General features: G+C 36.1%; 1 protein-coding gene across 1 annotated transcript in view; it reads left to right on the plus strand.

Moving 5' to 3' along the window:
- Nucleotides 1-15,779, plus strand: part of LOC150098962 (carnitine O-palmitoyltransferase 1, liver isoform-like) — a 231,157-nt gene that overhangs the window by 106,100 nt on the left and 109,278 nt on the right. The window contains exon 6 of the mRNA XM_090405781.1: nucleotides 13,216-13,301. Within this exon, the coding sequence (XP_090261907.1) occupies nucleotides 13,216-13,301 (86 nt within the window). The remainder of the gene's footprint in view (nucleotides 1-13,215; nucleotides 13,302-15,779) is intronic.

Genomic DNA, 15,779 nt, shown 5'->3' on the forward strand with positions numbered 1-15,779 from the left:
AGAAGTCAGAGGGAGCCAAATCTGGGGAATGGGATGGATGTTCCAACAATTCATAGTGCAGATCCCTTAATTTTCCCATTGCCAAAATACCTTTGTGTGCATTGTCCTGATGAAAGATGATTTTTTTCTTCTGCACACCAGGTCTTTTCTCCCAAATTTTTTCTCTAGTCTGGTTAAAAGATGGCAATAATATTTCCCAGTTATTGTTTTGCCCTTTTCAAGATGATTAATAAACAAAATGCCTTTAGTATCCCAAAACACCGATGCAATGACCTTTCCTGCTGATGGAACTGACTTTGTCTTTTTGACTCTGTCTACCGTTTTGACTGCTGTTTGGATTCTGGTGCATAATGGTGAATCCAAGTCTCATCCATAGTAATAAATTGATGCACAAAATCAGTTTTATTCTTGTAAAACACTTCAAGCACTGTTCAGAGATTTTCATGCAAGTGTGTTTTGATTTGCTGGGGCAAACACAGCATCCATCTTGTGTAAAGCTTTTTCATTTGCAATTCTTCATGCAAAATATCTTACAAGTTCTTTTCTTTTAGTGTTGCACGGTGATTAGCATTCATTTTAGAAATTATGTACTTTACAGCCGCGTTAAAAATAACTCTTAAAAATACAACCTCAAAGGCACCTTTAAACCTCCTGCAAAACTAAAAAGCTTACTCAACTCATCCAAAGACCCACTCCCTCCACTGGCCCACCCTGGGGGTATATCGTATTTATTGCACCTGTAATATACCATATACAGGAGAAACGGGATGCACAATTCCTATCAGACAAAAAGAACATAAAGGACACATTAAATATAATAATTATGGTGAAGATCATGCCCTTTCTGATCATGCCCTTGAACACCTTACATAGAATTGACTAGAATAGCACTAATTGTCTACATCACACCAATGCATGGTATGAACGCAAATTCAAGGAAGCATGTGAGATAATTATCAACCACCCCAATCTGAACAATAATGATGATCTAAAAATCCCAAACATATGGGAGGCACATACAGGGTGTTCGGGATAAATTTGACAGTTTCGTAAGGAAAAAGAAAATCTTCTTTGTATCTATTAAATTTAATGAATTGACAAAAAAACATTACAGGCAGAGTTAATTACAATACTATCAACAAGATTTACTCAAAATAACCACCATTAGCATCGATCACAGCTTCAATTCTGCTTCGGAACCTCGAACAAGCTGATGCTACAGTCTCCCTGGGAAGGGCCGCAAAAACTGTTTTAATTTTATCCATTAACTGGGCTTTTGTATTACTGGAAGTGCGATTGGTGTCTTTTTCAACTGCGCCCCATACAAAATAATCCATGGGGTTAAGGTCTGGGGAGTTTGGAGGCCAAACATTTGGACTGGTGAAGTCGTAGAAATTTTCAGACAACCATTTTTGACTTTTCCCAGAGGTGTGGCAAGGGGCCGAATCCTGCTGCCATACATACGGCCTACCATTGCCTACCCTTGTTATCCAGGGCTTGACTACAGTTAGCAACTCCACGAACAAAGCCCGAATTCCAATGCCAGGGTTCTTCAACACCTGTTCCTGCAGATTTGCGAGGAATTCTGCTGTACGAACGCAATCAGATCGTCTGCTAGGGATCTTTCTTCTTGCTACATCCTCGTAGTCACCATTGCAAGTCTCTAGTTCATGCCTGATTGTTTTTACTGTATTCAGGGAGCATTGGGCAGCAGTCGTAATATCCTTATTTTGATGGCGGGCACGAATCATCATGATACAAGTTATTCTCTTCCATGATTCAGGTGGGTTCCAGCTATCCATCCTTTCTGACATCTTGTATATGAATGAAGAAGGGTCCAAACTTTTAAATGAAGAGAAGTGTGTGTTAATACATGTAACTTACGGAAAAATATAATTAATTATAAATATGTCAAATTTATCCCGAACACCCTGTATTCGACCCACGGAACCTTCCTCTCTAAGAGCAACTATAAACAGGACTGTAGAAAATCCAGGATCCTAAATCAAAAATAACAATTGTAATGCTAAAAATAGCATCATTGTTACTATCCGTAAGAAAGAATGTTTATCCATGTTATCATAAATAGAATTTAGCTTGATGTAATTTCTAAATAATTACCTTTTTTTTTTTTTTTCCACTAGAGGTCATGCCAGTAGATTAACTTGTGATCAAATTCATTGTTTCTTTACTCACTGTATGTAATAATGTAACTCAGCTTGTGCTTGTGTATACCCCAGATGATGATCTTAATATGAAGATCGAAACATTGAGATATTAAAAGTTATTTTTAGCACTGTTGTAAAGTCCATAATTTCTAAAATGAATATCCTACAAGTCCTTTTGAAATGCCTATAGTCTCAGCAATTTCATGCACTTTGACTTGCCGGTCATCCAATATCAATTGATCAATGATTTCTGGTGTTGTTGCACTTTTTGGATGTCCTTCACGTGGATCATCTTCAAGGCTGGTACGGCCATGTTTAAACTCAGCAGCCCATTTCTTAATTGTCAAAAATGAAGGAGAAGAGTGCCTGTAAACTTTTATGAACTCTGAATGAATTTCTTTTGGCATTAAACCTTCTTTTACAAAGAATTTTATAACCACGAAACTCAATATTATCCATTTCAAGAGATACAGACAACTCTTTTGCTTCAGACAGTGTATAAAACAGACTACATGATAGAATGATTTGCAATTTCACATGGATGCTTATGACAGATGTACCAATTTAGAAAAAAAATCTTGCCGATAGTGTTGCCATGTATGGTCGAGGCCGAGAACTTGTCAGACCACCCTCGTAGATACTTGGTTTTCAACTGTTTTGGAGTAGAGAAACAGTTTGTTGTAGTTCAAAAATTTCACAAGTGAATTTTTTTTTTTTTTTTTTTTTTAAATTAGGCCTGAGGAATATGTATACTCTCAAAAGTATAGAATTCACAGGTTTGAGCCTTCCCAAGACAGTTTTTCAATAGGTCTCTTAGGAAATCTTCTGATACTCTTCATTCTTTTTATCTTCTGCTATTCCTCAACTTATGACAGGGTTCCATTCCAGTGATCCCTTCATAAGTTAAAAAGATCATAAGCTGAAATTCCATTTTAACTAATTTTGCTCTTTGTTTATAATGAAACAATACAGCATATAAATTATAACAAGAAAGCAATCATATGCATTATGATACTGCACTGCAATTTATCGTACTAAATAATGAAATGAATGTACAGTGCTTTTGCGCACTTATAAATTGTAAACATGTGTGTATGATGTGGATGAAGAATAATTTTTTAAAATTGTTTCTTTACTAATTGGATGATTCAGCAAAGATGATAGGAGAGACCAGGTCATCAACAACAAATTCTTGAAATTCTAGAATTGCAGCAAAACTCTCTGAGGATGGTTCATCAGATGCATGACTTGTGAACGTCTTCAGTAGGTGGCTTGTTTAAAAATTGTCCAACTAAGTCTTTGCAGTTTGCCTTTTCTTTTCTGTATAAATTTCTTTTAGCAAGCAGTATTAGGTTGCATCATTCTCTCTATTCTGTTAAATCCCTCAACATTCGGATCCATTTCCTTATACAACCAAATTTCCTTGTGAACTGAGGCAATGCCTCTGCTAATTTTTTTCACTGTAAATGTTTTTTTTTTTTTTTTTTTGGTGGTGGTGGTGGGGGGGGGGTCTTGGATTTTATTTCTTCTTTTGCAACTTTCTGTTCTTCTATGCTATAAGGATTTCATTTGAGAGCAGTTCCTCCACATCTTCCACCAACTGCTCTGTCTTCATTATCAACTTCCAACTCTACTTTTTTTAGCTAGTGTTACACCCTGATAACTTAAGAATGTAAAAATTTCAGTTATCATGATGTAACAAGAGAAGAAATAAAAACCCTGTATAGATAACTAAGTGAGCAAGCTTATTCCTAAGCATATATCATATCATTAAGAACCTTTGAAAGTAACAAATACAAAAAATAAAAGGAAAGAAAAACATGCTTGCATCCAAGTGAAAAATATAGCTGAAATTGTTTGCTGAACTAAAAAAAAAAAAAAAAAAAAAAAAACAAGGAAGGGAATTTTATTACAGTTGTGATATGATAAAATAAGGTTAAGTAAAGCAAAGAAGATTAGTCATAGGATTTTGTAGTGAGAGGCTAGTTTTTAGTTAATTCTTAGAAAATTTTGAAAAGGGGATTAATTTAGTATAGATGACATAGAGGTTAGCTTAAACAAAGCTCAAGGTTATAATTCCCGAATTGAGACTTCGTCACGTGTCAGTCGCGTGCACATGGACTGCATGATGTTTTGGCAGAAAAATGCCACTCTATTTGGTCCAGTAAGGGAGGAAGAAAAGAAATTGAAGAAGGTGCCAGTAGGGGCGTTCATCTATAAAAGGGTTAGGAACCCCCCCACGAGGCTTTTTTCCTCAGAGTTTTTCTTCACGAGTCTTCTGAGAGGTCTTACGTGGTTTTCCTGAGTGACGGGTTAGGTGTTTTCTCTGTCCGACACAATAAGGAAACAAAGTGTGTGTGATTTCGATTCCGTGTTCCTATCGTAAGAAACGAAGGACGCCGTTTAGTTAAAAGGAGAGAAGATGATGTCAGTGTGTTTCATCATGCAGTGATCGTAACGAGAGCAAGAAAATTCTATAAAGGAGTCAGTGCCCATGTGGTGAATTTCACAGCCATAGAATAGATGATCCTATGTATGTCCTTGATTGAAGAATGTAAGGTAAAAATTGTGAAAGCCCATCTTAGTGCCATAAGAACTTAGGAGTGATAAGTTATAGAAGAGTTCATCCTAGGAAGATAAAACATCGGAAAAAGGTAGAGACCGTGTAGAAGACCCAAGTCAAAAGGTACTGTAAAATCTCGTGTCAATTCAAATCATATGTAACTGTAGTCATTGTTCAATTTCTGAACAGTTGAAAGGATTAATTTGATATGTACTAAAGTCCTAGTATAATTCTCATTAATATAATAATATAATTTTCTTGAATAGAAATGAGCATATTAATATTAATTAATATGTAATTCATGTACCTAGAGATTTATGCATGTACATTGTATTTTAATTAAGAGAGTTTTAAAGGTCAAAAGTGTGTATTAGCTCAGCGAAAGGATAATTTTAATCCATATAGTCTTAGTGAGAAAATTAGAGTAACTGATTATATATGTCCTAAAAAAATATAGAATTATAGCGTGATCAAACCAGTAAGGGGTTAGACAAAGGATCAACTAGATCTAGGATTATACCTGTTTGTATGTATAGAATCTGTTATGGCGGTATGATCACAATTCTCATGTAAGATCTTAACCTAATACTTGTGTTTAGCTAGTGAAAATTTGTATTATATATTCTTAGTATTGAATTGAGTTTTATTTGATAAAGAATGAATTGTACCATGTTTATGAGTTCAATAAGCTTTTGTTCATTGAAAATACAGTTGTCTGAGATTGCTGTTCAATGCACCACTTGTAACAATGTACGAACCTAATCACACGGGGGGGGGGATTTGTTAAGTTACGAGATAAAGGTCACATTAGCATATTACACACTCAGACATATTTTGGTAATTGCTCCTTGTTTTGGAATTTTATATCTTAAAGTATATGTCCTGAAAGGCACAGTATAAAATAAATATTTAGGAACACTAAGTGGGGAGAAGCTTGAATATTTGTATTTGGGTGATATCTCATATATAAATAAGATTTGGACAAAGACAAGTAGAGTTTCACATGTAAGGATAGTTGAATGCCTAATAATCGTAAATTGGGACACAACATAAATGGTGCAGTCAACAGGATGTAATTAATTTAGCTAATTAAATCATAATTACAAGCTATTCACTGCAAGTTGGTTTTGGGTGCAGGTCAGACAACTGAGAGGCAAAAGTTTAATTAAGTGTTGTTGAAAATTTTAAAGAATAAATTACTGTAAACTGAATGCAAATATGACTGATCCCTCTAGTAGTTTAGGCATGGATAACAGTGAATTTTTTTGTTATATTAACCCACAGCAGGTGTTCCAATAATTTTCGGGTAGGAGACTGATGATGTCCTCAATTTTTTTAGTTATATAGAAGAGCTTAGAAGAGTTGGAGGATGGACTGATTTTCAGTTGTTAGTCTTGCTCCGGAGTAAAATGGTGGGAAAAGCTAACGCTTTCCTGTATTCCTCTCCCATTCTCAAGGAAACCCTGGATCACTCCCGATTTAAGACAGTCCTAATTTATGCGTTCTCAAAACTGGGAAGCTTAGGACCTAACTCATGGAAGCTCCAGAGGCGCACTCAGAAGGAGATGGAAAGTGTAGCTGAGTTCCATAACAGGTTACTGACGGTCGCTAGTACCCTGAGTGTCCTTAGTGAAGAAAAGCCTCACTTGGACTGGGTCATCTTCCAACAATTCAGACAGGGAGTCAAACCTGAGTTAAAGGAAAAGGCATTCGATAAAAGATTGTCAGGTTTAAGTGAGTGTTATGATGCTGTCAAGGAACGTGAACAATTGCTTGAAGACCTCCGTCCCGCACCTGTTCCAGGGTCAATAAACATAATTGAAGAGAAGGGCAATTCTGAAAAGGGGCAAGGACATAATAAAGAGACTAAGTAAAGGAGAGAAAAACCTAAGGCAAGAGAGAGACTAGAAGAAGATAATAGGCAGGTGATAAACAAGTTGACGAGTCATATACTGATTCAGATAATATCAGGGTTATTGTGAAGCAAGAAATAGAAATGCTCCAAAAACCCATTATAGATCGGTTAAACAAGGTGATGAGACAACTCTGAACGTTATCTGTAAAGACCCCAGAGCCTGATTATAGCAGAGCTGAGGAAACCAGTGAGTAAATTAAAGAGGAAGTTGAGCGTCTGCAAAGACCTCTTCTTGATTGAATGGATTCTGTAATGCATTGGCTGTCAGAAATCACCCCACAACAAACAACAGCTAATCCTCAAAATCAAGGGAGAGTTAGGGACCAAAGCGGCGGTAGAGAGCCCCCAAGATGTTTCAGTTGTAACAAACGGGGACATTTTGCTCGAAACTGTTACATCAACAAGAAGTGCTTTAGTAGAGGTTATGATGGAGATTTGGATTCACATACTTATACAAACAGAGTATGGAAAAGGGGGCAAGGAAGAAAGGAACAGCCTTACGAGATGGAGGTGAAGGCCAGTGCATATGGAAGACACTGCAATGCTTTGCTGGACACTGGGGCTCAATCATCCATCATATCTGAGGATTACTTTAAGATAATAGAGCCTTATGCCAAAGATAATATCAATCATCTTAAGCAACGAGTGAGAGTATCAGGTGTCACACCTTCCACAACTCTTGCTTCTAGGTCTGTAAATCTAAAGTTATACCTGCCTGAGTTCAAACTATGTGTTTGGCAGGAGTTTCTGGTGCTACAGGGTCCTCTCTTCCACACATCAAGCTGATCCTGGGTAGGGATTTCCTGTCAAGGTATGACTTTAGATGTAATTATATGAGGAAGGAAATATACCTATTGGGAAGGAGACAGATTACAAGAAGGGGCAAACTCCAGAGTTACGTAAAGAAGGGAGAAATGAGCCTCAGGAGAGGAACCATGAATCCCACGTGAATAAAGTGAAGAGATCATTAAATGAGGAGTTAATCAGTGAAAAGAAATCAAAAGTAGTTAAGGTTAGATCAGAGGTAAATTACTGCAAGGTTAGAAGAGGAAATAGAAATAAAAAACAGAGAAGTTAAGTACATCAGTCATGAGTAAATGGATAATGCATACATTATAAAAGGTACGAGAGAAAAAAAAACACAAAAAAAAACCTGTTATGAGAAGAGGAACACTTTGCAAGAAAAATTAAAAAAATTTTTTTTTATTAAAAGGGAGGACCTTTGTTACATCCTGATAACTTAAGAATATGAAAATTTCAGTTATCACGATGTAACAAGAGAAGAAATACAAACCCTGTATAGATAACTAAGTAAGCAAGCTTGTTCCTAAGCAGATATCATTAAGAGCCTTTGAAAGTAACGAATACAAAAAATAAAAAGAAAGAAAAACATGCTTGCATCCAAGTGAAAAATATAGCTGAAATTGTTTATTGAACTAAAAAAAAAAAAAAAGGAAGGGAATTTTATTACAGTTGTGATATGATAAAATAAGGTTAAGTAAAGCAAAGAAGATTAGTCAGGGATTTTGTATGTGAGAAGCTAGTTTTTACACTTGAAATAAGAGATTTAAAGATTTGAGTTAATTCTTAGAAAATTTTGGAAAGGGGATTAATTTAGTATAGATGACATAGAGGTTAGCTTAAACAAAAACCAAAGCTCAAGGTCATAATTCCCGAATTGATACTTCGTCATGTGTCAGTCGCGTGCACATGGACCTCATGATGTTTTGGCAGAAAAACGCCACTCTAATTGGTCGGTGAAATCGACTGCAGTAAGGGGGGAAGAAAAGAAATTGAAGAATTTGCAGGTAGGTGTCATCATATAAAAGAGTTAGAAACTCCCCCCCACGAGGCTTTTTTCCTCAGAGTTTTTCTTCACGAGTCTTCGGATAGGTCTCACGTGGTTTTCCTGAGTGACAGGTTAGGTGTTTTCTCCGTCCGACACAATAAGGAAACAAAGTGTGCGGAATTTCAATTCCGTGTTCCTATTGTAAGAAACGAGTGATGCCTTTTAGTTAAGAGGAGAGAAGATAATGTCAGTGTGTTTCATCGTCCATTGATCGTAACGAGAGCAAGAAAATTGTATAAAGGAGTCAGTGCCCACATGGTGAATTTCACAGCCATAGAGTAGATGATCCTATGTATGTCCTTGATTGAAGAATGTAAGGTAAAGATTGTGAAATCCCATCTTAGTGCCAAAAGAACTTAGGAGTGATAAGTTATAGAAGAGTTCATCCTAGGAAGATAAAACATTGCAAAAAGGTAGAGACCAGTGTAGAAGACCCAAGTCAAAAGGTACTGTAAAATCTCGTGTCAATTCAAATCATATGTAACTATAGTCATTGTTCAATTTCTGAACAGTTGAAAGGATTAATGAGAATTATACTAGGACTTTAGTACATGTCAAACTAGAATAGAAATGAGCTTGTTAATATTAATTAATACATAATTCATGTGCCTAGAGATTTATGCATGTACATTGTATTTTAATTAAGAGAGTTTTAAAGGTCAAAAGTGTGTATTAGCTCAGCGAAAGGATAATTTTAATCCATATTGTCTTAGTGAGAAAATTAGAGTAACTGATTATATATGTCCTAAAAAATACAGAATTATAGCATGATCAAACCAGTAAGGGGTTAGACAAAGGATCAACTGGATCTAGAATTATACTTGTTTGTATGTATAGAATCTGTTATGGCAATATGATCACAATTCTCATGTAGGATCTTAATGTAATACTTGTGTTTAGCTAGTGAAAATTTGTATTATATATTCTTAGTATTGAATTGAGTTTTATTTGATAAAGTATGAATTGTACCATGTTTATGAGTTCAATAAACTTTGGTTCATTGAAAATACAGTTGTCTGAGATTGCCGCTCAATGCGCCACTTGTAACAACGTACGAACCTAATCACGCGGGGGGATTTGTTAAGTTACGAGATAAAGGTCACGACTGCATATTAGTTTCACACTCAGACATATTTTGGTAATTGCTCCTTGTTTTTGAATTTTATATCTTAAACTAAATGTCCTGAAAGGCGCAGTATGAAATATATATTTAGGGACACTAAGGGGAGAAGAAGCTTGAATATTTGTATTTGGGTGATATCTTGTATATAAATAAGATTTGGACAAAGACAAGTAGAGTTTCACATGTAAGGATAGTTGAATGCCTAATAATCGTAAATTGAGACACAACTAGCAGCACTGTCTTGTCACCAGTCTCTTTTAAGGCTTTATCATCATCAAATCCTATGAATGTATCAACATATATTTTCCATGAAAATATATGTTGATACATTTTCATCCAATTACCATTCATACATCATCTTACTCCATGTTGCAGCTACATTCCTTGTACAGTGCAAGATATTATATTCTTTCCAAAAGACATTTTTTTCACCCTCAGTTTGAGCAAAAGCCTGTCTTAAGTAATATGCCTTGAAGGTAGCAGTAACACCCTAATTCATGGGTTGTATTAGTAAGGTGGTATTTGGTGGACAGTACACCCTTCACATCAGAGTTGATGTCCTGGAGCATTGTCCAATGTCTATAAATTTTTAAAAGCAATACCCTTCTGTTTGCTATTATCTTTGGCTTGTGGGATGAACAGTTCTGGACGCATTCCTCAAACCATGATCATCCATGCTTGTCATTATGTCTTCTATAAAAAACAGGAACAGCATGCTTACTTGCACTTTTAAAGGTCCTTGGGGTTTTCTAAATGATAGATCATGAATGGTTTCAGCTTGAAACCAGCTTCATTTTTCTCCCCAAAGCATCACACCTCTTTCATTAAATTGGTAGCTCAATATAATATAATATATATTATTATTATTATTATTCGTGACACTTCCAAGGAGTCCGAAGACTCATCGCGGGAGGACACCTACAACTGTCTCAACCACTACACCGAACCTCTACTACAATCATCTCCATCAACACCATCTGCCGCCCACCTCCACCACTACCACAACTAGTATTTTTTGTTTGTAAATTGCGTGTGTTCTAAAAGGCCGATTTGTCTGTATGCGGGATGAAAAACCCAAGTTTCCGAGAGAAAAAACCCTGCTACCACTGTATGAGATCGGCTAACTCACCTTCGATTGAAATTGTCCAGATAAAGATTCCTTCTGTCGCGACGAGAATCGAACTTAGGCCTATTCCAATCGAAGGGCGCAATGTACCGTTGTTCTTCCAATTGCACTACAGAGCCGCTTATGTATATATTGGTATAATATATTGGTAGCTTAGTACTGGAATGAAAATGACTCTTATAGTCAATAACATCTCACTACGACCCATTGAGCATCACACTACACAGATTCAAGCAAAACAGAATTTTATTGTAGCATTAAATACAATACACGAGAAATGTACTGTACATATTATTATTATTATTATGTGATCCCTCCAAGAAGTACAAAGACTCAACAAGGGTGTGCACCTACTGCTAAAACTTTCCATCTCCCCCACTTAACCCACCAACCATACTGAACCACCATTACCATCATCATCTATATCATAACATCTATTGTCCACTGCCATCACTAGTATTTTTTTGTTTGTAAATTGTATGTACTCTCAAGGCTGATTTGTCTGTATGCAGAATGAAAACCACAAGTTTCTGGGAGGGAAAAAACTGCTACCTCTGTATAAGATTGGCTAACTCACCTTCAGCTGAAAAAGACCTTATAAAGATTCCTCTCATCACATTGAGAATCGAACTCAGGCCTTTTCCAATCGAAGGGACAACATCCTGTTGTTCTTCCAGTTATGCTATGGAGGCAACTAAAGTCTGCACAAGCACCTTTACAACCTGGCCACTTGTACATAGAGGCTGATAGCTTTGCATTATGGTATACCAAGACAATCTAGTGTGAAGTTGGCCACGAAGATACTTCATACACAGATCTTGTTTGCTTACACTCGGATAAAGGATTAAACAATATATAATTTCCATTTTAAAGACCTGGGAAAACAAGGTTTATACTGAATTAATAGATTCGTAGATGAGGATGGGGAGTGTTTGCAAGTATAGTCACTGCAACTAAGATCATTGTATTACATCTAGTAATGGACAGTTCCAGCTAGTTCACTATTTTGCAGAACACAAAACCCATAATGAGACCAGTTAGGTTAGGATCTGAAACGAGATCTTCAACTAATGGGCATTCATGCATAAATTTGAAAGCTGTCACTGGTGGGACTTTAGTGGATACCTCTTAAGTCTCGGTTCTATGGAGTTCCAAAATTGAATTGGATAAAGCAATAAAAATTAAAATGATCAGAATTAGCTAGCTAATTTAGCATATTTAATGAAACATGAGTAATTAAAGTATTTAGAGTAATTAGAGACAAGTGGAATGAAAATGACCTTGTAATAGTGAAAATATCCTCCCTCCCACAGACACTACCACACAACAGCAAGCCAAATGAAATGAAGTACAGTTGAAGTTTTATGGTAGCACTAAATATGGTGTAAATATGTTCATAGAATGATCATCATAGTATGAGTGGTCATACATCACATAAGTCTTAAGTGAAGGACTGACAATGATTTGTTTCATCCTTCTGCTCCATTGCCCATTAAATTTTCTTAACACTACTAATTCCTTTTTGTATTGTTTCAAATGCCATCTCTAAATTATACAATTTGTGTTCCTTTCACCATCTCTAAATAATATGATTTGTGTTCCTTTCAACATACAGTAAAACCCCTTTTTTACACTTTTCAGGGGACTGATGGAAAAAAGTGTAAATAGCAGGAAATGTAAAAAAACATTTAACAAAGGCTAAAAGATGACTTACTGCTAGTATGTAAGTCTACATACTAGATTACAAAATTTAATAACTGAAAATAAATGAATTTACAATGTACTTACATTTAGTGCCAGATTGCTTTGCATTGAGTTCAATGCTTGACCTGTTTTTTTACTATTGTGTTCAAAGTGGACACGGAGAGTCCAAGATCTTATGCTAGATGCACACGTGTTCCGGCATGCCAATTTACACATCGCAGAATTGCCATCTTTTCTTCTATCAAAATACATTTTCTGTCTTTTTTCTCCATGTTCCTAACATGGATAATCCACCACCACAATTTGAAAGCAACTTTCACACGTTAAATTACGTTGCAGAAATTCTGCAATATCAATTCATACTGGGATTGAAAAATCATGGTATCGCTCATCACTACAGTACTGCTGTATGCGCGCAAGTCACCGTGATGGTGGAAACAAAACTACAGCTGAAAGCAACGCCACCTGAGAACAGAAATGCGCAGATTTCCGCTGAAATCGATTCGAAAATCGGTATTGCCACCGAGAAAAAAAACGCAAATCACGGGAAATAACGTCCACATCAAGTTGTTAATGGCTGGAAAACAATACATTGTGAGAATAGGCCTTAAGACGGGACCAACAGAAAATGACGTAAATGGCAGGAAAACGTAAATTGCGGGAACGTAAAAATGGGGTTTTACTGTATATTCTTTATACCTAATTGCAAATACAAATACTTTATGGTATTTCTATTTCTATTTCTATTTTATTCTTTTTTTGTTCAGGAATTTGAAAGAACATTAGCTCCAAAACTGCAAAAATTACTCATCTTGAAATCTTGGGTATCACAGAATTATGTCAGTGATTGGTGGTGAGTTTGGTTTACTATAATTCCATTAATCATTTCATTTGCCTCTTGAGAAGTATTTTTTTAAAAGCTTATTTAATTTTCTGTCTCTAAAAATTTGAATTACAAATTACAAATGAGTAATTACAAATAATCTGTATAGGTTTGCAAATATATTTAAAATAAACCATAATGTGATAATGCTTAAGATTTTCCAAAATTTTCATGTAGCTCTTATTTTAGATGATGAACAAAAGAAAAAAAAAAGTAAAAATAGAACAAAAAATAATTTATTTTATTTTATTTTATTATTATTTTTTATCACATGGTATTATTACACCAGATCATAGAGATCAAGTTTATGTATATTTTATAGAGCACCTTTTCTGGGTTGTCATAGAGTTCACATTTGGAAATATTCATACAGTTTAGCAAATGCATTGGCGATGCTTCCTCAATGTTATAGATTTTGCAGGTGGGGAAGACTTATGCCATTGCTAAACTTGATTAGTCTTGTGTGGCCGGTCTTGAGGCGAGAGATCATGGTAGTGGCACTGTGATTAAACTTGGAGTTGATGGTAGTTCCTGGATTTTCTGCTGAGTGCCAATGATGAGTCATGTCCTGAAGAATTGTTCCTTTTATGTTTTCTTTTTGGGTGGTTTTAAAAAGTTGAGATCTGTGGTATCACTTGATGTTGCAGCCAATTTTGCTACTTCATCTGCAGTTTCGTTTCCCTTTAATCCCACATGGGATGGGATCCATTGGAAGATTATTTCGGAATCCTTATGTAGTTTGTTTATGTTTTTTGCTATGTCTATAAGTATTTCTTGATGTACTTAGAGACATAGTAGTTCGTAATAGCTTGAAGGGCTGCTAAGGAATCTGTGAAAAATATAAACTCCTTCGGGTTTTGTTTTGTCCAAATATTGCAGTGCTGTGTTAATGTCTATTAATTCTGCATGGTATGAGTTGCATCCAATAGTATTAGTTGTTTTTAGTTCTATATTATGAGAGCCATAGATGAGTATGCCACTCCCAGAATTGCAATTTGGGATTTTTGGAGCCATCTGTGTAGATCTTTATTGAGTCAGGTCCATATTCCATTATTTTTGAAAGGGCTAATGATCTCAAGATTTCAGGGTTTTCTAGGCTTTTTTCCTCGTGTTTCCATATTTCAGAGTTGAAAACTATATTTTTCCTGTCTTGATTTGGAGGAAATGCTGGGTAGTCGGCTATTTTATTTGGACAATCCAAGGAAATTTTATTTTCTATGATTTCATGCATTGTTGATTTTTCCTTTATTCTGTTAGTTGGTTTCCAGTTTTTAAAAAGTTCACTTGTTCTATGATGTGCAAGGTTGGCTCTTTTTTCTAAAAATTTGGTAAGATTTTCTTGCTACCTAATTTTTAAAGGAACAAGGTTGGATTCGAATTCTGCAATTTTTCCAGGAGTTGTATTCGTTAGTCCACATATGATTTTAGCTGCATTTTTCTGAATTTTTATAAGCTTGTCTAAACCTGATTTGGTATGTTTGCATCCAGATTGGCAAAGCATATTCCATTATGTTGATGAAAACGAGATACTGTACAGGAGACAGTATGGCTTTGTGAAGGGTAGATCATGCTTCAGTAACTTGCTCAAGTTTTATAACAAAGTGACGGCTGAACTGGATAAGGGAAATGGGTTTACAGTGATACTGCTGGACCTGGCAAAGGCGTTTGACAGGATACCACATGGAATACTAATCCGTAAACTACAACATATGGGAATGGATATAGGATTGGTGAGATGGATAGGTGGTTGGTTGATGGAGAGATATCAAAGAGTAGTTTATTCAGGAGTAGAGTCCAAAAGATGGCCTGTGACTAGTGGTGTGCCGCAGGGTTCTGTTCTTGGACCACTGCTGTTTAATCTGTTCATTAACGATATAGGGAAGGATCTAAGTGGAACAATTCATTTGTTCGCTGATGATGCAAAGTTGGGTAGGGCAATAGTGAATGCAGAAGATGTCAAAGTCTTGCAGGATGACTTAGATAGATTGGAGTTCTGGGGTAAAGAGAATGGATGTCAATTTAATGTGACAAAATGTAAGGTTATGCATTTTGGGGTGAAAAGATTAGCAACAGTATACCACATTGGTGGAACTGTACTCGAAGAGATTGATGAGGCCAGGGACTTGGGTGTGTTGGTGGATAGGGAGATGAAGTTTAGGGGGCACATTGCAAAAGTAGCTAAATCAGCTCATCAACTCACTTGGTTGTTGAAAAATACCTTGACGAGCAGAGACAAGCAAGTTATTGTACCTCTGTACCAAGCCTTGATAAGACCTCATCTCGACTACTGTGCCCAGACTTGGTCACCTCGGTTCCTTCTTGATGGGGAGGAGGTGGAGAGGATCCAGATGCGAGTGACTAAGATGATAACAGGTCTATGGAATGCACCATATGAGAACAGGTTGAAGATTTGTGGGTTGCAGAAACTAGTTGATAGGTGGAAAAGGG

The sequence above is a fragment of the Typopeltis vanoorti genome, chromosome 15 (assembly GCF_054136105.1).
Source record: "Typopeltis vanoorti isolate ZY-2024b chromosome 15, IOZ_Tvanoo_1.0, whole genome shotgun sequence".
Classification (NCBI taxonomy): Eukaryota; Metazoa; Arthropoda; class Arachnida; order Uropygi; family Thelyphonidae; genus Typopeltis; species Typopeltis vanoorti.